This window comes from Nilaparvata lugens, chromosome 3 (assembly GCF_014356525.2).
Source record: "Nilaparvata lugens isolate BPH chromosome 3, ASM1435652v1, whole genome shotgun sequence".
NCBI classification, from domain to species: domain Eukaryota; kingdom Metazoa; phylum Arthropoda; class Insecta; order Hemiptera; family Delphacidae; genus Nilaparvata; species Nilaparvata lugens.
The window spans coordinates 17501361-17524529 of NC_052506.1; the positions used below are offsets into that span (position 1 = coordinate 17501361).

Below are 23169 nucleotides of genomic sequence, written 5' to 3' on the forward strand. Positions count from 1 at the left end.
AGTACTCATACAAATAGGAGTTGCTATCCTAATCAGATACATAATACATTTTTGATTAACAGTTCAGAATATTGAATATGGCAATTCAGAATAATCTATTCATCAAAATTAGTCTATTATGCCATCATTTAACACAATCTTTAATTTAATATTCGAAAAGAGGTGTGAACAAATCAATTTTTTTAGTCAACTGATTACGTTGTTGATGATACAGCTTCCTATGTATTATTTTGATTGATTATAATATGAATGAATTATATGATTCCATCAAATAGTAATTCTCTATACGTATACTTCTCACTTTTAGGTATGGTTGTTGTTATCGTCAATATTAATAGATAGATCACAATAATATATTATATGTTTATAGGGAAAGTATTGACACTAGTATTCCTAAATACTGGTTCCTCCAAGTATTTACTCTAAACAAATATCAATTAATGAATAAAGTTTCAACTTCATGTAGGTCTATTTGTGAATACTTAGTTGTTATCATCAGCCTATCTCAAGCTTCCAATAAATAATAGATCTGATTAGCAAACAAACTTTGCCTTACCTCAGAGTAACTAGTATGGTCTGAATGAAATCAGTGGACACCTGAGCCCTTGGTTAAAGATTTTGCAACTCTCAAATACCTAACATTGAACCTAATAATTATTTAAATCAATGGGAAAGTTATATCCCCATTTCTACTCCTTATACAAAAAGCTCTTACTTTGAACGCTCCCGAGAATATTTATTTTTCGGAACAAGTAGCAGAAGTCTTTTTTCAATCGGTTTCATCACAGTTATTTGCTGTCGCAGGTCAGACCTATTTTTAAAGCTCTGAAAGAGGTTTCAGAACATAATAGTAAGTATTTACGGACAATTGCGTATACAAAAATTATTACGATCCTCAACTGAAAGATAGGTGTTGGAATTCTCCAATGCACCATCTCTTCTGGTTGATTTCGGCTAAACAGATGAATCCCCGTTTCACTAGAATAGTTTTTTAATAAAAATTAGGACCAAGAAACTATAGTAAGGTCCACGAATGACAGTATTTGATCAACTTTGGTTTTGCTATCCTTGTCTATCATTCGACATAGCCGGTGGTACTGTCCTTTTCTAGGTCCACAACGATGCCAATTATGTTTTTGACAGTGTAGAAATATAATTAATGCAGAGAATCGGCATCGCTATTCTTCTATCTTTATCCACTGCCAATATAACGTGGACCTCACTATAGAAACTTTGTCAGGTTCTATTATGTATTGCGTTGATGCTTAGGCATTTGCGTAGCATGACCCTGTAATTTTACGGGCACATCAAACTAGCTGGATGGAGTGTTAGGTGTGAGTTGAAAAATCTATGAAAAAAATCGTAATAATAGAGTACCTGTATTGTTTTATTTTTACTCAATCATTAGTATTTGCAGTTTTTATAGCTCGAAACATCACAAATTCAACCTGGAGTATGGTTAAACCGTTGAAATATTATAAGGTATAGCTAGCTTTTTCTACTTCATAGAAATTACGTCAATAAATCAGCTTAAACTTAATCATAGAAGAAAGAAAAATAAAAAATAGATAAAAAATCTCATTACCCTTTTTGAATTGTTTCAAAATTGATGCCATTTTATATCAATTGAAAATGGCATCAATGTTGAAACATGTTATTAGATAATTCAAAAAGGGTACTGAGATTTTCTATTTTTCTTTCTATTTATATTACAAGTAGCCCTATACAGAAAAGAGATTAATCATAGAAGACTCAACTCAAACTGGCTTGTCTATAGTGAGATTTACTTTGAATTGTCAGCATCAGATCAATGGGAAGCATTTATAAGGAATGCTGACAGGTGTGTTATTGTGTTTGTATCTACAGCTGTTATATCACTTGTTGCAGATTGGTAACAACAATTTGAATGTTAGCAAAGGATGTTCTAGCAACGCCAAAGCCGGCAAATCGACTCATTTCATAATTCACGACACATTCGATGGTGAGTATTCATTTCCAATCATAAAATGTATGAAAAATAATTATTTAGATACTCTAACAACGCATTTTCATCCATCAGGTCATGTTTTATTATGTCAATTAACGTACTCTTGTGAAGGCCATATGTCGTCATGTAATGGTATTAATTGTTTTTCAAGTCAAATTCAAACTCATTTGCCTTACATTCATAAACAAATTGGCAAAATGCAATAAAAACAAATACAGAACAGAGTGGAATACTGGTTAATTATCAATTAGTATAGTCCTATCCTACGTGATGCAGAACATGAGTGGAATACTGGTAGGCTAAATTATCAAGTATTATAATCATATCCTACGTAAAAAAAATCGTATATTATGCCAAGTACGTAGAGTTTGCAAAATGCTAAATTACTATCCGTTACCTGCATCGTTGATTTTGGCTAAAGAGAAGTTTTAATTAGAGTGAGGTTGTCAATGCGTCAACGGTTGGTGGGGGAAAATATAGAGGCCAATTAGTAGAAAAATTATATAATATTCTAAATCGAAGTAATTTTTTCTTGTATCCATTTTATAAATGTGTACTTTGATCTCAATGATGTTATTGAAAGTTCCTTGATAATCAAATTTACTGTAATTTAATATTGTTTGGCGGTTCACTGTCAAATCTGCAATGTCTTCATTGTTGATATTTGTTGCTAACTGACAACATTTAAGTTACTTTCTGGTGTTATAGGTTTTTATTTTTATTGAATAAAATTATTTCTTACAAATTTTCGTCTCAGTGAACTTTCAATATTATTTAAATGTGAGTTTCTAAGGGTATAGTTTGAGATTTTCTAGTGCTACTATCAAAACATGCCTTTTGTACATTGAATGGTTTTTAGAGGGGACGCAAAATTCCAGTAGCTTACCACTGAAAAGTGGCACAACCATAAAAATCCAGTGGCACAACCATTGCTTGAACCAGCCAGTTGTCCACACTGGTGAAGCTGACGAACAAACTTTATTTAATTATAGTTATTAGTTTTAGTAATTGACCGAAGCGAAGCTGAGGTCTTAGTTTCGACTCGATCGGCTTTTGTTTGTTTGTTTGTACCGCAGTTACAGTCGCAGTTATTGTCCGATTTGGATGAAATTTGGTATGCAAGCTCTTTGAAACAAGGCGCAGAAACGTATGTGTAACGATTTTTGGTAAGACCTCCGGTTTTTTTTTGTAATATTTAAAAAAACTGTAAACTAACCTGAAAAGTAACTTTTTCGTATCTTTGAAGATACTGAGCAATTCATGTTCCTACTTTTTCGCATTAACCGCGTTACCAGGGCATGGTGTCCAAGACGGTTAGAGTGTAGTTTGATACACTGCGTGGGACCCAGGTTCAAATCTCGTTCCGACCATTTTTTTTTTTTGTAGACTATACTAATTGTTTTATCTTATCCAAATATATCATTATAAAATTATTATTATTACTATATAGAATAATTAAATTGAATCATCTTATTATTATTAAATTGATTGGATAAATTATTTTAAAAAAATCTTTAATAGTCTATCAATACATAAATAACTATTATTATCTATGTTACAGATAACTCAACTATTTTAGTTGTGGAAAATTTTTATAATCATAAAATTAATCAACTAATAAATCAACAACTACCTATTTTAGTTGTAGACAATATTTAACATCATAAACATTTCTTTAATCTCCAACTTCTTTTATTCATAACTATCAGTTATTATTTTAGTTATTTTTTTAACTGAATTTTCAGTTTATCAGGTACAGTAATTATTGTATGTATGCATTTTTGTGTCGCTCTACAGTGTCAAGTCTTTTGTTTTCCTTTAGGTATGAGATCGGAAACCGATTTGTGAGCATTAACACTCTGCATAGGCATAACAAGCCATAACATTGAATCCACTTTTAATGAAAAACATCATTAGCAACCTCCTGTCATTGTCACCAACAAACTCATCTTATTTAGAATTACCATCGTCTGTGAGACGATTCATCATCTAAATTGCCTATACTGCATATTCCATTTTCCGTCAGTTGACCGATGTCTTATAATTATTAGAAAAGTTTTAATATATGTTTATATTGTAAATATGGAGACGATATAAAGGTACCTCCTTGATAAGTCCGGTGTCCCTGCAAACAATGTCTCTAGCACTTTCAATGGAGAAAATAATAGATGATATGGCTAAATCTTTACAATATACTGCACTTACTGTACTGGCCCTTCTCATTAGATTGAAAGTTGTATTCATGAGCGAGGTCTACTGTTCGCAGAATTCTTAGTCTACTAGTATTCTTATATTGGGGAATTTCATCATATTCAGGGAATCAAATTTATGAAAACTTAATATCATTTTTTCTTAAATCTCCTTCTAGTATCCAACTGTATTGGAAACAAAACTAAGATATTTATAGGCTCAGATCAGAGAAGGTTGTCAATTGTAATGAACAACTAATAATTGTAATAAATAACTAAAATAATAACTGATAGTTATGAATAAAAGAAGTTGGAGATTAAAGAAATGTTTATTATGTTAAAATATTAAATACTATCATTAATGATCATCATCCTGGCTCTACTCAACTGAAAAATTCTATTGACCAAACCGTTGACTGCTTGACCAGCTACTCGAAATTGATAGTTGAACAGTTGCAGTGCGAATTCAATTCGCAGAACTTGCCATGCGGAAATTTGATACCATTGCGGTGTATGTGCTGGCGCAAACCAATGTGTTGCAAAATATTCCCTTGCGAATAATTTGCAGCTTTCGCTACATGCAGCATGCTTTGCAGTGCTTTTTTGTGTTGCAAATTTTGTTGCACAATTTTTTTGGCATCTTCGGTCCAATAGGTGACAAGTAGTCAGGGGGACAACTTGATGGCAATGGTGTATTTTTACAAGGCTGTCGTCTATGGTCACGACAACCTATCACCTCGATTCCACACCACAAGAAATCACCATTCCAGGGGGCTCTTCATTAGAAACTTAGAAAATGAAGCCAAACTGTCAAGTTTTCTATGAAAAGACATTAAGATTCCTAATTTTATATTTTCAACATCATGTCTTTGTGAGTGAGTATTTTCAACCATGGTGCAATCAAGAATAAGCATAGAGACAGACTTGATGTTATTAGATGCTTAGAATTCGATTCTACATCATTACTAGTAAAAATGTTTGCTTGACCCCCTCCCCATGCCGCGGGGGTGTAAGTTGTGCCAACTGGTGTTCTTTAGGTGAAAAATAGTGAGGGTGACACCTTGACGCCAGCGTGCAAGTTGTCAGGCTTTCGTGAACGATGTATTCCCCGTAGGTACAGGAGACGGGGCCGCGGAATTGGAAATATCTGGAACTCAAAATATCAATGTTAAATGTCCTATGCTTGAGAGGTGGGTACCCACTCGGACGACAAACCACTCGGACGACATTGTAAACAAAGGTATTTACGTCATCACTAGGCACTCGGTCGACGTAGAACGTCATCATTTTATATCTTCTTCTCTCTCTATACTTATAAAAGGCTAAGCCCCTACAGACTGAAATCACACCACAGCCCAAACTACTGAGCCTAAAAACTTGAAATTTTGCACGATTGTTTATGGTAGCCTGAAAACATCCACTAAGAAAGGATTTTCAGAAATTTGCCCCCCTGAGGGAGCTGGGGCCCCCCAAAAATTTTGTACTTTTTAACCGCTCATTGCACAGCAAAGTCATGAGGAACTTTTTTGTTCAGCTACGAAAAAAAATTAGATCTATGCAGAAAAATTTCGATCAGGAGCACAGGGGGGTCCAGGAGAGGGCATTTTTCGAAAATTTTGATGTAAAATCACACTACAGCTCAAACTAATTGTCCTACAGACTTGAAACTTTGCAAAAATATTCTTCAAACATGCTAGAAGCGCACTAAGAACGGATTTCTAGATATTTTGCCTCTAAGGGTTTCAAAGGATGAAAAAGGATCCTATTAAGTAAGGTTATGAACATGGTAAGGTGAATGCCATATGGAAATGAGATAATATTTATTTGACATGTGATATTCTAACATATGTTGTAATCATTGGAAATAACAAAATAATATGATAGAAATTCAAAAAAGAACATCTGTTCTATTATTGCTTTCTACCTGATTCCACTCAACCTCAATAATATTGTTCTGATGATTATTGACAAATAATAATTATGTTCAATAATATTATTATTATTGATATAATAAAAGTAGGCCTATTGTTTTAATAATTAATTATTATCATTAATATAATAATAGTATTGTTTTGGTAATCAATAAATATTTTTATTCCCACAAACTCTGTATAATTTATAATGGTGAATGTGAAACAGCTGCATCAAAGAAATTATCTCAAAAACATATGTTTAGGAAACCCATAGTTTTGAACTTCGTTTTCCTGATGGAATGTATAGCCAACACGTGGCATGTATTATTAATTTTTCAGCTAGAACAGTTTTTTGAGACTGCTAAATAAACGTCTACAGTTTTATCAATGCTGTATCGGCAATATGAAAACGCATGCAGTTAATATGTCTTTAAATAAAGGTGTTGATATCTACATGATAATTATTCTCTACAATTTTTATTTAATTAAAATTTCAAAATTATTCAAGCCTTGATAGAATGATTGACTCACTGTACAGTCAGTCGAAAATTTTAATATTGAAATGAGGGGTATTTTGGCAAGCTGAACAAAAAAGTCCTATGCACCTTTTCGATATTATTTCTTCAAATGAAAAATGAGTTTTGTTGGTTGTCAAAACTCCCCCTGAAAAAGAACTATTCATTTTATCCTATCTTTTAGTAAAATAACAAAGATTTCTGCATTGAATATCATCTATCTTGCCAACAAGAATCGAACTCTTTGTGAATTTAGATATGACCTACACTTTAGATTTATATAATTCTATTAATAAATTCATGGAAATTGAAGTACTTTTTCAGTTAGTTGATGAAATTGATTATCAATAGAGAAAATGATTATAATTTCATCAATACAGAATTAGTTGAATGAATTGTCGATGTACTGAGTTCTTGGTCAACAATAATTCAATATTGGTATTTATCCAATCATTATTTTTTTCAGAAGTTATTCCATTTGAATTAGAAAATATTTATAAGCTCCTATCAATTTATCATTCGTAACAATGAATTCTTCAAAACATGAATTTAATCAAATAAAAAATTGCCCATACTTCTGTATTCATGTTCGCATGTTTTCCACTTGTGATGGATAGCCAAAATATTGTGGAGCGAGCTGCACGGCGAATTGAATCGAGGGCTCTGATTGGCTGAAAAGTTCGGAGTGAGGTGAGGCGAGCAGTTAGAACAGAGGCAAGCGGCACGGCGAATGGTTCGGAGTACGGTACGGCGAATGATTAACTGCTGATTTTTAACATTATGAAACATATGCTCACGTTCGTTGAAAGGCAAGATGTTCGGTGGAATGCACGGTTTGCTGCGCGGTTCGAGGTTCGGTTCGGCATGTGTGGACGCACCTTTAGTTGTTACAGGACATTTATACAGATCACAGGCCAAAGCAACTTAATAATCTATCTTCTTCTTCTTCTTTTTTTCTTCTTTTTCTTCTTCTTCTTCTTACTCCTCTTCTCCTTCTTCCTCTTCTTCTTCTTCTTTCTCTTCTTCTTCTTCTTCTTCTTCTTCTTCTTCTTTCTCTTCTTCTACCTATACTAAAAGGCTAAGCCCCGACAAACTGACAGATTTATAGTATTCCTGGTGATTGAGCCTGTCTTTTTCAGCGTTGTCTATTAATAATAAAGCTTAATTTACAACTAGCTTACCCAGCGAACTTCGCACCGCCAATGTATCTCATGTTACACTTGACTTTATTTGGTGAATCATGAAATTTATCTGACAATCAACATGTTCATTTACATCTCAATACGGACTTCCTATGTGCTTAGTCATGCAGCATTCATTATTCCGAAAACATATTATTCTTCTCAATCAATTGGTAGTAATATCTATCAGTAAAGTCTTCAATTAAAAAAAAGGTTATATCAGTGTTTCAAAGAAAAATATTCAATGTTTTCATAGCTGTAGATTGTCGATATATGGTCCAGGAAATATGCGATGTACGATGAATCACACAGAATTCCATATTCTTTCCATTTTAGGATGAATATAAGCTAAGCTAAATTCAAAAAATTGTAAATTATTCTCTCATTCTTCAGTAATTAATGAATGCAATATGAATACCATACATATATACTATACAATCAATATATATATATATATATATATATATATATATATATATATATATATATATATATATATATATATATACTCTCTTTCATTAGGTGAATAATTTTTTTCAACATTTTCCAGTTTCTCAATGATAGGGGAGTGTTAATTATGTGTATAGGTCTTCTATGGAACCATTATCAACAGCTGGTACCAATCGACTACACTTCAACTTCAAACTACCGTTTTAATACCAGTACACAATAATTTATCACAGGGTGATATGTTTATTACAGCTGGTAACTTTAGATGCTAAATCATATTATCACAATATGATCTTGAATCATGATCATCTTTTCGTTCTTCAGTAGCCGCTCGGCCGAAAATTTCGAAAACATATGTCTGTAAAATGTATTAATAAATAATTATTATTAGCCCCCCTATTAAAATTTCTGTTCAGAAACCATCCCCAATATTCACACAACATATTCCCAAAGTTTCATGCCGTTATGTCAAGTAGTTTTCAAGTCTACAGGGAACAAACAAACAAACACACAATCAGACATTCATTTTTTTATAAATAGATCTCCATTCGGCTCAAACAAAAGCCTCTCTAAATGAAGGTAGAATGATAAGGATTCAGTTCTGTTGTTTTAACATTTTTTCAAATCACTTTCAAAAAGTTCATGTAGTACCTACTATTGTGTTTGAGACACTTCTGGCGCTATCATAGTTTCACCACTATTCTGTTCCACAGTCCTATCTCTTGCAGTCGTTAACTATATCTATAATAATTATATTAAGTAAAGAGGTGGCTTATGCACGTACGGGATAGGAAAATTATGTTTGACGCATCATCACGTCTGAACTACTGGACTAATTAACTTGAAATTTTGCTTATAGATTCTTAATTAACCAAGGATGGTTATAGGTCTATTCTCAATTTTTCAAAATTTCATTACGTCAAGTTTTTATTTTGTCAAGTTTTAAAATAGATCCTTGCGAAGCACGGGTTCTTGCTAGTATAGCATTATACTTATACACTAGATCCGTGACGTTTTGAAGATTGATACTAGCGCTGCCTATAACATTCTTACCAGCCTAGTCTCTACATTTTTCTACTTGTTTCTATTTAAACTAAATTATTTTCTTCATAAACAAAGCAATGGATTCTTTTCGTCCAAAGCTTCGATGTGATATTTTATTAAAATTTCAAGTTGAAAATTAGCTTTCATAGTTTAGTAACGTGTATAGTAAAACAAGATTTATATTACAATAATTTTTGCTATTTATGTGGTTAACATAACAACAACACAGGTAGCTCAGTGTTAAACTAAATTAAACAACAACACAGGTAACTCAGTATTAAACTAAATTATTTTCTTCATAAACAAAGCAATGGATTCTTTTCGTCCAAAGCTTCGATGTGATATTTTATTAAAATTTCAAGTTGAAAATTAGCTTTCATAGTTTAGTAACGTGTATAGTAAAACAAGATTTATATTACAATAATTTTTGCTATTTATGTGGTTAACATAACAACACAGTGAGGTTAACAACAACACAGGTAACTCAGTGTTAAGCTAGAATTTTTTTCTAATCTGTAAGATTAATTTATTTATAATATAATTGTACAAAAGCTGAGACATGAATTATAAAATCTTCTAAGTAGAAAGAAAGAACAGAATACACTAAATTGATCAAGATGGCCTCACTTTTATATATTTTTGTTAACTATTATTGGACTAGCCCACTTTTAGGGATCCTACTGTTCATATTATAGCCAATGGCTTTTAGAAATTTTACTATACTAATAAAAATATTCCTTTGCTGAGGTTTGCTCGTGAAGCGAGCCTGACGGTTAGTAAAAAAATGCATGGTTGCCTGTAAAGTCGGTATACGGGCGAAAGTATTACGTGACAACGACTTTGAGTGGTAAAATAGTTTTAATGTGAATATTCATTCGTATGGTAGGAAGAAGGATGAAATAATAACTCACAATGAGAGTGAGTGAGAGACACGCGTCCCTTCCACTCGGGCATGGTTAGGGTTAGCCCGCGCCCGCCTAAGAGCGAGAGAGACAACCATTGACTTGACATTTTGAAGTAGTGGCGCAGTCGCAGGAGATTGCTTGCGGCGCCTGCCCAGGTTGACTGCTCCGTTTCACTCTCTCTCCAGGTGAATGCCTTCGGCTGCTGCCGCAGCATTGCTCGCCACTGCTCCTATTCGTGCTCTTTCCAGACGACCGTGAACCGAAACGAACGCTCTCACTCGCTCTCATTGTGAGCGCATAACGTGGGAACGTAACGCAGTTTCTTGAAGTGTCTCCCGGCAAACCAATTTATAAGACGTTGTCACGTCAATAATATATCAGTTGAAGAATTTTACAGTCTATGATCACTTAGAATGAGATGAAAAATTGCTTTGGTTAATGAGTTATTTTGTAGGTATTGAATTACTTATATAATTTTTTTAAACCATATTAAGTTATATCATGGTCAATCTTATTGTAAACACAAGATGTATCTGTCATAGGCTACATAAAATTAAATAGGGTTTGAAGATTTTGTGTGTTTGTGTCATTATTGAAATGTAAGGCCTATTGAAACAGTAAGAATTGTCTAGAAGCTGTAAATCAAAATGTTTTTTTTCAGGTCTATCTTGATGTGACTATCTTATTCAATGTTTCTGGTTTTGAGGAAAGCATTTTCCCATCATTTCAAACGTAAGTAATATTTGAGGAGACATTATGCTTCTTTTACAATTATTATTATTATCAACAGCTACTATTAACTATTGAGTTAGTTATAGTTATCAATAGTAACAGTTACTATTAACCATCTATGGCCTATCAAGCAGCATACTAAAACTAATATAATAGAACGGAATGTTCATTAACTTGCTATATAAATATAAAAATGAGTGCCTAGAGGCAGTGGCGGCTCTATGGGGTCCCATAGAGGCCATGGCCCCCCGAGAGCTCAGAAAATTTTATATTTTCAACAGGACTCTATCAAATGAAATTAATGTTACAAAAAAATTATTGACTCATACAATTAGTACATACAAATTTTATAAGTATTCATAATTTGAATATAATTTTTTTAATAATATAAAATTCAATCCATTAAATAATATTTGCGAACCTATTTATAAAAATGTGATTACTGAGATTTTAGTTACGGTAATTCTGAAAATCCATGCGTGAGCTAAAGAAAATGATTCCTACCATTTTTCAGTAAGCTGCAAGTTGTATTCATTATTTGTTCAGTGTTTCACCTTGTGATCCTTTGAGGATCACATGATCAAGAGATCATAAGTTTTGGTTCGCCTAATTTTTCAGTTTACTGCAATTCCCGTGTCCAATAAAACTGGCGGACAGATAAAATTATTCCTGTCCCATCCATTGAATTTCAAAGAGAGAAAGAAATCTGTTGAATTCATCTCCATAAATTTAAAACTTTTAAGAGTAATAAGTTATCATTTTTTACAAGAGTGTTACATTTTCGGAAACCTGAATTAAGATATTTTTTCAGGTCTACCTTGTATGATGTGACTACCTTCTTATTCAATATTTCTGGTTTCGAGAAAAGCATTTGCCCGTCATATCAAACGTAAGTACTATTTGAGGTGACTTTAAAATGCTTCTCTTATAATTATTATCAACTGTTACTACTAACTGTCAAGCCAATTGTAACAGTATTAACTATTAATTTATGGCCTATCAAGCAGTATACTAAAACTAATCAAATGAATGAATATTATTTGCCAAAAACAAAATACAAAAAAAGCTTTACAAAAAATAAATATAAGTATATGCTACTACACTTAATCTAAGATACATACATAAAAATTAATTAACATCTGATGTCAATTTATTTAATTAGAAATAACGAAATTATTCATGATATTATAAATAATATTTATTAAATGAAGATTCAATTTATGCTCACATGCAAACGTAGTAAGGAGGTAAGCAAAAGTCCCCACCCCTACCCACTGTGCTAAGGGGGTGTGAGTGGTTCAAATGTACCATTTTTTGGTTTCTCGCATATAAACGAAAACTATGTATCTTACGTACATAATTGTTATTTACAAAATTGAAACTTACATAATTTCCTACAATATTCATCTCACAACTTTTTTTATACGGTATCTTCTCTAGTTTTCGAGATATCCGCTCTTGAAGGTGTAAAATGTTTTGAATATTGTAGGAAATTATGTAAGCTTCAATTTTGTAAATAACAATTATGTACGTAAGATACATAGTTTTCGATTTATATGCGAGAAATCAAAAAAATGTATCTTTGAACCACCCATACCACCTTAGCACAGGGGGTTGGAGTGGGGACTTTTGATATGTTTACCTCCTTAATACCCTAAACAGAACTGCGGGGTCAAATCGAATCAAATCAAATAGTTCTTTATTTATCATTGCATTTTTACAATATAAATAGTGTCATAAAATAATAAAATAGTTAACAATAATTCACAATAATCAGTTGAGAAAGTTTTGTGTAGAATGAGGACTAATCGAAATTGAATATCTTTTCAATTCATTTTTGAAAATCGCACCATCCTTCTCTCTGATATTAATTGGTAGCTGGTTGAAGAACTTACCGGTAGCTCCCATGTAGGAAGGACGTTTCTCAAAGAATTGTCTTCTATGTTGTTGAAGTGCATACGTTCTTCTTGAGCGTGTATTATATTGATGATTGACATATCCTTAATTTTTAAATTTTAGAGTCAGAATGCATTCTGATGCTTTCAGGGGGTGAAATTTCCATTGCTGAAACAAGTGTCAACTCAGCGGTTCCACACCTTCAGCAGAGGGGATGATAAAGATGCGCACTTTCGGTATGTTCACTCACTAACTGGTCCAAATTAATAAGCTGCAAAATCCAAAATTGTTCCACAGACACTTCAAATGACATTTTCAAACGATCAATTTTGCAGCAATGAAAATTTCACCCCCTACATTAAAGCTGCTAAGACAATGAAAGAAAAAGTTGGAATAGTGAAATAATACATTATTTCAAAGAGAATTCAATGCTCTACAAACCTGCAATAAGCATCAGTTTTTACGATGCATTGTTGGAGAGTTATAAGCCCTTGTATAATTCGTGATATACTGCTCTTGGAATACAATTTTGATACAATTGGAATAGTGAAATAATACATCATTTCAAAGAGAATTCAATGCTCTACAAACCTGCGATAAGCATCAGTTTTTACGACGCATTGTTGGAGAGCTATAAGCCCTTGTATAAGTCGTGATATACTGCTCTTGGAATACAATTTTGATACAATTAATGGCACAAACGTTGGTGGCTGCCGAGATAGAAGAAAATCATATTAAATTTCTGGTACTGATATCAATTTATTTTTTCAGATCAAGTTACTGAGGACAGTGGATAGAATTGATATGGTGTTTTGTTACAATGCTATGGAGGGTAATGGTGGATGAGTGAGGGATGACACTAGCAGGACAATAGGAATCGCGTTTGAGAGAACTGAAATGCATTTCAAGTGAGTATTTTTCATCTTGGTCAAGTATTCAAGTGTATGAAACTACTGTCTGTAAGTATTACGAAGGTATTTAAAGTATATAAAGTATTACAGGAATTACGAAGTAAGCAAATACAGTTGTAGCAAATAATATTATATGTTTGCTAAGTAAAATTAATTTAAATTCATTCATATCTGTGTTATTGATTAATATATTATCCTATTCCATTCTAGCATCTCTGTGAATTTAATATTCACAAGTCATATATTTTGATTTGTGTAAAGAATACCTTGACAAAAATGGAAATACATTTAGAAAGCTTGAAAAAATATATTGAAAAATTATACTTTCAAAATGTGTTCTGAATTTTCTAAACAAAAGTTTAAAAGTTAATCATACTCCGATTTTTTTTATTTCACATAACTCTATGATGAGAAAGACATTTATTTATTGCAAATATCGGGGACCGAGCTTCGCTATGGAGTACAAAGGCATAAAAAATTTATTACGAAAGAAGAAATTATAATAGCATTCATACAGAAATGTTCTATCTAATCACAGTAAGTTGAGATTTATTCCCAGAGGAATGCAAAAATTTCCCTCACAAAGGCCCAGTTGCACAAAAGCCGGTTAAATTTTAATCCTGATTAACTCCACGTGAACCAAATCAGAGAAGACCATTTAAAAAAGATGGATATACTGGAATTAATCAGGATTGAAAATAACCCGGCTTTTTTGCAACCGGCACTAAGCACCTGATTGAATGATTACAAAAGCTCAACAGATGAGGCATAATTTTGACACAGTCCCACACACATGAACTCGTTCACTCACTTCCATCACCAACAGACGACGAAATAATTATTATCACCTGTTTTTTCAAGGATGAATAATAATTATCCTTTTAATGTCATTCAGCGAGTTTTCCCAGGATGAGACCTAGTGCAATTGAATCTTTATATTATAAACCTACTATGTTCTGAATTTCGTGAGAATCGTTTAAGCCGTTTTCGAGATCCGGTAAAATACAATCATGTTGTGACATCTTAAAATTATTGAGACCATGAAATGAAATGAATCTAAGTAATAGAAGATATTATTATTATTATCAAAAACTATCATTGAAATAATTGATCCAAATCTGGTTCAAGGAACAGATCTAAGTGGAAATATTAAGTGGGGTCAGATCGAGATTATACGTTCTCTGTCCTTACCTGCTAATATCTCAGCTTCTTCTATCTGTGCCCTTCATCGACTTAGGAATAAAAGTTCCTACTACAGAGCAGAAACAGTTACAGCGTAAAGAATCATACAATAGAGCCTGAAACTTGGAAATATTCTGTCCGCGAAGTATCTTCCGAACGGCATTTGGTATATCAAACTTAGCCTAGACCGTCGGAATTTATTAGTGGCGCAATCCCGCAAATTATATGCACCAAGTTCCTTGCTCGACCTGTTTGATTTTGTGCACTGTCCACAATACAGGTAATAATTTAAGGTCTCTGAATCTGGTGTCTAGCAATTGCTACACTACGACGCATACTTGCAAAGAGTATTATTCTCATAGAGATAGTCATTGAACAGATCAAGGGGTGTGCAGGAGTTTGTGCCTCCCGCGATTTGGACTATTAAATTAAATCTTATATTGAATCTCTCAGTCTGGTGCTCTGTAGAATTCATCCACATACTCATAAATTTGAGATTACAACACCGAGGATTCAGTGAAAGATTTTATACCTGTGTGTCGTCTCCGTCTGGGGCATTATTCAAGTCAAAAAACAAGGAACCCCCCAAGGAGCGTTACAATATAAACAGAAGTTGCTCGTTTAATAGTATAGGATAAGACATTTTACAATGCATGCTTAACATCAAATAATAAATGTTGAAAGTTGAGGAATACAAGCAGTTTCACTGAGCAATAAAATAAATAAACAATTGCAATTATATATTATTTTATTACAACACAAATCAGCTGGAATCCTATTATACTAGTAGTTCTGTGAACAGTAGACCTCACGTAGTATTCTCATCCACAAGTACCTGATTGAAACTATAGACCTTAATTACATCAATAGACTGGCTTCTCCATACATCTGTGTAATCACTTGTCATCTGATTTATGATGAATAATTATATAGTCTGATTTTTAATCTAATATTGGCGTATGAAGGAGGCTCCTTTTTCCTTTTATATTATCCTTGAAATACAAAATTTCAAAAAACCTTGTATATATATCGACGCGCAATTAAATTAAGGAACATACCTGTCAAATTCAATGAAAATCTATTACCGCGTTTCGCCTCAAATGCGCAACATTTAAACATTGAGAGAAATGCCAAACCGTCGACTTGAATCTTAGACCTCACTTCGCTTATTACCCAACAACAATGGGAATGCATAGAAAAATAAGTACTGAATGTTGGGTTGTAGAGGATTCAATTCTCTTCAGTTTGATGTATAATTTCAACATTTTATAATAGAATGTGGTTCCTTTTCCAATTGAAAAAGCTACTTTCTGACACTTCAAAACGTTTGTCCGCCATCTTGAATAGTTTGTAACATTCTAACAATAGACTGCAACATTCTATGCATCCTGCCCAGTGCCCACATGGTACTGCCATTCTGGTTGCCGTGTTTGTTAAGCAATAACTGCATTGCGGGTAAGGAGCTATGTGTTCGGAAGTAGCCTCCCTGTCCTCCTCCAAATCCCTCTCCAACTCCCGCAATTGCCGCTCAACAAAATCTTGCGGTGGACAAGAATGAATGGAATTTATATCCAGGCGAATCTTCTCCAGCCTATAATTTTCCAGATTTGGGCCTGCATATAGTTCTGGAAATTAGAAAAAATATCATTTTTCATTTAGTTTATATCCTATCAAATCGAAAAAGATTAAGGTACACCAATTTCTACACGTTTCAAGGTCCCCTGAGTATTGGTTTGTGTATGTGTGAGTGTGTGTATGTTTGTAAGAGGGGTCATACGGGGTGAATTGTTATGAAGCACAACACGAAGCGGGGAGCGGCCGCTTCATACCTCAGTGTGCACACGTAAACACGTATTGTAAACACGTTCACATCAAATCAGAATCAGCTGACTTGAAGGCTATTTTACAGCCCTAGGGCCGTAAAAATTTTACCGGCCTGGTCAGAAAACAATCACTTTCGGCCTCCATATGACGCACGAAAACCAGCTCATTACATCCAAGTGGGGCGAAAAATTATTTTTTAATTTTAGTGAAAACACTAAAGGTGTTTTCAATAATTTCCGATAGTTGATTGAAGCAGTTGAAGAATGTATAAAACAATAACTGAACTTGTGAGAGGTAGAATCGTGTACATTTCAAGTCTGATTGAAAGCTTTCAATTTGAAATAATTCTCTATTCAGTAGTGATAGTTGTGATTCAAGTTATGCCGGTATAAAGGTAAAGAGGAAAATATACCTCTTGATGATCTAATTATACGTTTCCATGAATTACACTCAGTATTCTAGTGCCTGCTTCATTATACTTTTATGATGATATAAAGATTAAGAAAATATGAAAGCATTCATTTTACCTTCGACTGCAATGTTCTCAACCAGCTGCTGTGGAGGAGAGGCTGGCTGCTGCAACGCCACATTGACGTCTGGAACATTGGATTACCAATTTACAAAAAAGCTTTACAAAAAATAAATATAAGTATATGCTACTACACTTAATCTAAGATACATACATAAAAATTAATTAACATCTGATGTCAATTTATTTAATTAGAAATAACGAAATTATATCCTTTCTACTTTCCTTGCCCTATTACCATATTAACATTCTCACCTACAATTGAAAATAAGCTCGAAATTCGAGAAAATGCGATTATCTAATTGCAAACTGTTGGCAACTGTTGATTCTATTAAATCGTTCACTATGAAGAGATAGCAGACCTCGTATGTCTCCAGCGTTATTGTCCTGTCACCAGCTGGCTCAGATCTTTGTTTATAAGTAGACTTGAGGTGCGCGTGCACACTAGCGTCAGGTGATCAATTTTCAAAACGGCAAGGAAAGTTGTGTGAGTGCGCCACACCAGATTTTTCATGATATTATAAATAACAGTTATCAAATGAAGATTCAATTCATGCTCACATGCATGAGTACAGTGGGTGAGGCAAAAACACCGGCAGAAGGAAGATTCCGTGTGCGCCAGTGCGAGTCGTAAAATCAGCTTAATCATAGTAATATATAAACTTGAATTTAGCGTAGTTGAAACTGTAATTGAAAGCATTGTTTTACCTTGAACCGGCCGCTGTTGCCTTGCATAGGGCTGCTGGCGTCTTCGTTGCCGTCTGGCATAGGCTGCCGCTAATCGCCGTCTAGGGGGGGCAACCTCCATCGCCACCTCTTCTGCGGATACCGGCAACATCAAATCGATGTCAACAGCTATGTCGTCCACATGCTCTTGGCGTCTATTCAAAACTATAATATTATCTGCACAGTGGCCCACTTTCATGAGAAACTGAATGACCGTGATTCGGCCAGCTGTGAGACGTGACATGGCCGATCTAATGTCCTCTGTGACATTGTCGCTATGTCTCCTTCTCCTAATTTCTTGAGGATCCTCAGCTCGGTTGATCCTCTGAAGATTGCAGAAGGCCGTATGCTCTACTGTATATGCGGATATGCGGTAGAGGGCACTGGCGGCTGGTCATCCACAGCAAATACCAGATCAGCCATTCCTGAAACAAACATTTTTCATATTTACTTTTCCCTATAATAGGGTTGATCAATTTTTCTACTCACATTCTCATTAAAAATGAAAATCATGTTCGCTAACTTGATCTTCAACAATATGGAAATAGAATTAATCAACAAAATATTACATCTCAATTATAGAAATTATATAATCTTATTTAATAAATATATCATAATTGAAATATTTTTTTACAAATAAAATATGCTTTATTTTTAACAAGAATGAACTGTTCTCCTATCCTTCTCCACTGGCATTATAACGTGAATAGAAATTTAAAAAAAAATAATTTTTTCCAACTTTATGCTTCGACCTATTACGTCATTCCTATAGGCCTATTACATCATTCTAAGTGAATCACTTGAAAATTACATAAGTCGAAACATGAAGAGAACATTTTTTTTCTTTATTGTCAATACTATAGCTATCTAGTCTAGAGACTAATGAGCTAATTTTTTCTATCCTAACATACTACTTTAAAATGTTAACAGCGAATATCTCATTAGATATTCTTACTGATATTGATTGTTTAATTAATATGTACACTTATGACTGTACTATAAAAGCTAGATTCACTCAATCACTGCTCTGCTCTTTCACTGGACACTAATTGAACAAGCACTACACTAGCTCATACGGTTTCCTCCTTTTGAGCCTCCGCACCAACCCTCCATTGTCTAGCAGCTGGATCGCCTCAACGTTGTCGTGTTGGTGCAGTCGCACCATGAAGAGAACATAAATTTGAAAAAGGGTAATGTGATTTTTAATTTTTCATAAAAATACAAGTGGCCTTCAAAAAAGAAACGTAGTAATCTCGTGTAGCAGTAAATATCAATGAAAACTTGAAAGTGAACTATTGATTTATAAGTCATAGAATCCACAGTTGAATTTTGAACAGAATATCGTCCAGTAAACCTTTTTACTAGACCAACATTGATATCATCCTTTCAATTTAAATTTCCGAACAAATCTTTATATTAAGCAGTCCAATTTATGATACGCAACTACACTTCAAAAGACAGTACAAACTGCACGAGTTGCAGAATAGGAATTCAATATTTTGCATTTGACTAAGTATTTACAAATGCATTATGAAAATTATAAAAGTAGACACTTTGTTTAATTTTAAAATTTATTCCAGCTTTCAGCTTTATGTATTTAATGTAATGAGCCTAATATAAATTTCTTACATACTGGAACACACCGAATTGTTTTCCATTCTAGAATAGCAATAATATAACTTGAGCTAGAAAATTATTCAAAATGTTAATATCTCACCTGATACAGTTTTGATAATAATTGTTTTATCAAAGTGAATAAGTTGACAACAATTAATCAGATGCTGATAAAGAAAATAATCAGATGAAAATTTCTGAAATCACCATGCAGCTTTTCAGACACCGGAAGAGACGCAGGATTTTCGGTAGGTTAAGTAAATAATCATCTGATTGAACTTTATTAAAAACATGGATTTAAGTTTTATAAATATTTGAATTTCCGGTGACTTAGGCTACTTCCTCGAATATATTTCATCGTAATGCACATGCGCTGTCACTTTAGCGCTCCAGGTGCTTGTTTTGTCAACTACAATGACAAAGTTCCTCATTCTAAATCCTATTCTATAGTGTGGTCCACGTTATATTGGCAGTGTTTGATTGGCAGTGGTATTGATATCCTTGTTTATCATTCAACAAAGCGGATAGCGCTATCTCTCTCTCGCTTTGCGCTGTTGTCAGATCGGCTTTTAACAATGTAGAACTAATAAATAAGTAACAAAACATTCCATCTTAATTATGAAAATTCATTAGGAAATATTGAAAAATATAATTTTTTGCTTGATAAAATATGATTGATTATTTTAAACGAAAATAAACAATTGATATAACATTAATAAACCTGTATCAGCTCCGTCAAGAAGGCCTTGACAAGACAGTGAGGATCGGCAACGTTGTTCTCCTATCTTTTTCCACTGCCATTATAACGTGGACATCACTATAACAAAAAATTGCTGTATGTTTGTATGTCGGGAGGATCTCGAAAACGGCTCTAACGATTTTGATAAAATTTGGAATATATATTCCAGATGTATAGATACAATCTATTTCAATAAGCTGATCACGTGTAACGGACCTGTATGTGATGAGGGTGTCTGACGAATAAGAAACAACAATGAATTAGCTGCACTTTATAAAGAGCCGCCCCTGTCTGTATTAAATGTCAGACTGAACCGCTTAAGATGGGCAGGGCATGTGGAGCGGATGCCAGACACTCGGTCTCCCAGAAAAATATATATGGGGCAACCGTGAGGCAGAAGACCGGTGGGAATGCCAAGACTGAGATGGGTGGATGGGATCTCAAAGGATGCTGCAGAACTTCTTCGCATCAGGAATTGGAGAATGAAGGCAAGAGATCGTGATGGATGGAGGCGCAGTATTGAGGAGGCCAGGGCTCGATTTTGGCTGTAGCACCATCAAAGAGGAAGAAGATCACGTGTAAAACGTGACAATATTCTCAACGTGGAAGGAGAAGAAGGAAAGGAGGAGGAGAAGAAGAAAAGGGAGAAAAAGGGGAAGGAGAAGAAGAAGAAGACGGATAATAGAGAGAAATAGAAGAAGGATAATAAAGAGAAAGAGGAGAAGGAGGAGAAGAAACCTCATTACATTCATCTCCATAATCTATTCCTACATTCTCTATCCATTCGCAATTGTGAAAATGAATGTAATGAGGGAATAGGAGCTCTTATGTTCAGCTTAATATTGGAGTACAGAGAAAGTTCCTCCTACTCTCATAATATTATTATCCTGAAGAAAACACAAATTGAGTCAGCTGTATTTCGTCTATTTTTGCAAATTGGTTTTCAATGCCTAAGGGCATTAAGGACCGGTTTCCGAGCTCGGGATTTAGTTAAGTTCTATACTTTAAACAGCTGGAGTTGAAAATTTGTTTTCCAAAATGGGCATGGTTGTAGTCCACATTCAAATGAAATTTCGAAAAACTAGAAAGCTGGTCAAGTTTTAATTGTGATAAATTCCACGAGAACCAATCAGAGAAGCCATCTTATCAAAAAGGTCTTCTCTGATTGGTTCTTGTGAAATTAATCACGGTTAAAATTTAACCGAATTTTGTGCAACCAGGCTGTAAATACAGTGTTTCGCTGTAAATGCGGAACACACATCAAGAGAAATGCAAAACCGTCAACATGAATCTTGGACCTCACTTCGATCGGTCAATGAATAATATTTTATAGTATCACTAGCTGTACCCTGCCACGCTTCGCAGTGGCACATTGTGATTGAATGTTTATTTTTTTTTTCTGTGGCCCCCACTATATATAAAATATGTGTTGGGAAACCACAAATATTATGCTTGTTAAATAAATTATGAACATCTGTGTTATGTGAGCTGTTAAATCTGGTTTATTGTGCAATTACAAAACTAAAAGGAAAAATAATGTTTATGTGAGAAATAAAATGAAAAAAAGCAAAATTTTTAGAAAAAAGAAATTAAAATGAGTAAATGAATACCTATATATAAAATAGAAAATTATTGATGGAAAATAATTAGATTCTAAAAGAAAAAAATATTTGAGAATAGTCTCTTAAAAAGGATTGATAAAAAAATGAATTAATAATATTCATAATATCTAGTTTGTAATAAGGTCTTCACTATAATTTATTCTATTTTCAATTATCCAAGTTTTTGTTTTTGCTTTAAATATATTAACCAGTACCATTTCCTTGATGTCCATTGGCAGCCTGTTGTAAATCTTCGGTCCTAAGTATGTGACTGTTCTCTGGGCGGCAGTTGTTGTCATCCTGGGGACTGCTAGATCAATATTCCTTCTTCGCGTGCTGTGGGTGTGGTCCATGTTGAGAAAGAACTGCGGGTTTTTCCTGATGAATGTGAGTAATTTGTGAATGTAAATTTGTCGGATGCTCAGTAGTTGGAGCTCTTCATATAGAGAATCTGAAGGGTAGAGTGGATGTTTCTGTCCCATTATTCTGAGGATGAGTTTCTGGACTTTAAAAACAGGATTGATATGGCAGAAATATGTAGCTCCCCATGCCAGGATTCCATATCTTGCTATTGACTCTACCAATGCGTGATATACAATTTTTAACGTATCCAGTGTGAGTATCTGTCGGAGTTGAATGAAACTGTAAACCAGTTTCCTGAGTTTTGTTGTTTGCTGTATGATGTGTTTGTCCCACCAAAGTAAGTCGTCTATTATAACTCCTAAATATTTTATATTATCTGTTCGTTCTACTGATGGACAATTGCAGTCTATGCGATTTATTTTGCAGTGATGTAACTTGATTGTATTTTGTACAGGTTTTTTGGAGTCCGTCAGTGAAAATGCTAGAAATTTAGTTTTTGATGAATTGAGAGTCAGGATATTACTGTGGAGCCAAAGTGTAATTTTTTCCATGCCTAATTCAGCGGTTATGAAAGTCTCGTTCCAGTTGTTGCCTTGAAATATCACAGCTGTGTCGTCGGCAAAGACAATAATCTTGCCACCAATGTCGAGTGAGCACAACTCATTGGCAAAGATGAGGTACAGTATCGGACCAAGAACTGTTCCTTGTGGCATGCCGAATTTTACAGGAAGGCCTTCTTCTGCACTCAGATTTTTCCCTATTCTCACTCTCTGTTTGCGAATGGTTGAGAAATGAGAAAAAACGAAGAATACATTTCATATAAGTTTAATTTTGCAATACTTGTTTATATACAATATTTTTTGTTTTT

The 23169-nt window shown here is 33.8% G+C and overlaps 2 protein-coding genes and 1 long non-coding RNA gene across 6 annotated transcripts in view; 2 read left to right on the forward strand and 1 right to left on the reverse strand.

Moving 5' to 3' along the window:
• LOC111044217 overlaps positions 1 to 3305 on the forward strand; it is a 12279-nt gene extending 8974 nt beyond the window's left edge. Inside the window, exons 4-5 of the mRNA XM_039422721.1 lie at positions 1888 to 2059; positions 3283 to 3305. Of these exons, the coding sequence (XP_039278655.1) occupies positions 1888 to 2059; positions 3283 to 3305 (195 nt within the window). The remainder of the gene's footprint in view (positions 1 to 1887; positions 2060 to 3282) is intronic.
• A 6189-nt stretch (positions 3306 to 9494) lies between these two features.
• LOC111055826 lies at positions 9495 to 13721 on the forward strand. 4 transcript variants are annotated; one of them, XR_005570687.1, is made up of 5 exons: positions 9495 to 9508; positions 10846 to 10916; positions 11728 to 11805; positions 12963 to 13048; positions 13584 to 13721. It is a non-coding gene; the product is annotated as an uncharacterized LOC111055826 (long non-coding RNA). The 4 variants fall into 4 exon arrangements; XR_005570688.1 differs by lacking the exon at positions 9495 to 9508 and adding an exon at positions 9603 to 9758; XR_005570690.1 differs by lacking the exon at positions 9495 to 9508 and adding an exon at positions 10038 to 10051.
• Positions 13722 to 16073: 2352 nt separating this feature from the next.
• On the reverse strand, positions 16074 to 19891 carry LOC111049756. The gene is made up of 4 exons (XM_039423131.1): positions 19702 to 19891; positions 17967 to 18409; positions 17257 to 17325; positions 16074 to 16530 (listed from the first exon to the last, which is right to left on the reverse strand). Exons 2-4 carry the CDS (start codon positions 18226 to 18228, stop codon positions 16172 to 16174), a joined length of 690 nt encoding a protein of 229 aa, XP_039279065.1. The 5' UTR covers positions 18229 to 18409; positions 19702 to 19891; the 3' UTR covers positions 16074 to 16171.
• Positions 19892 to 23169: the final 3278 nt, after the last annotated feature.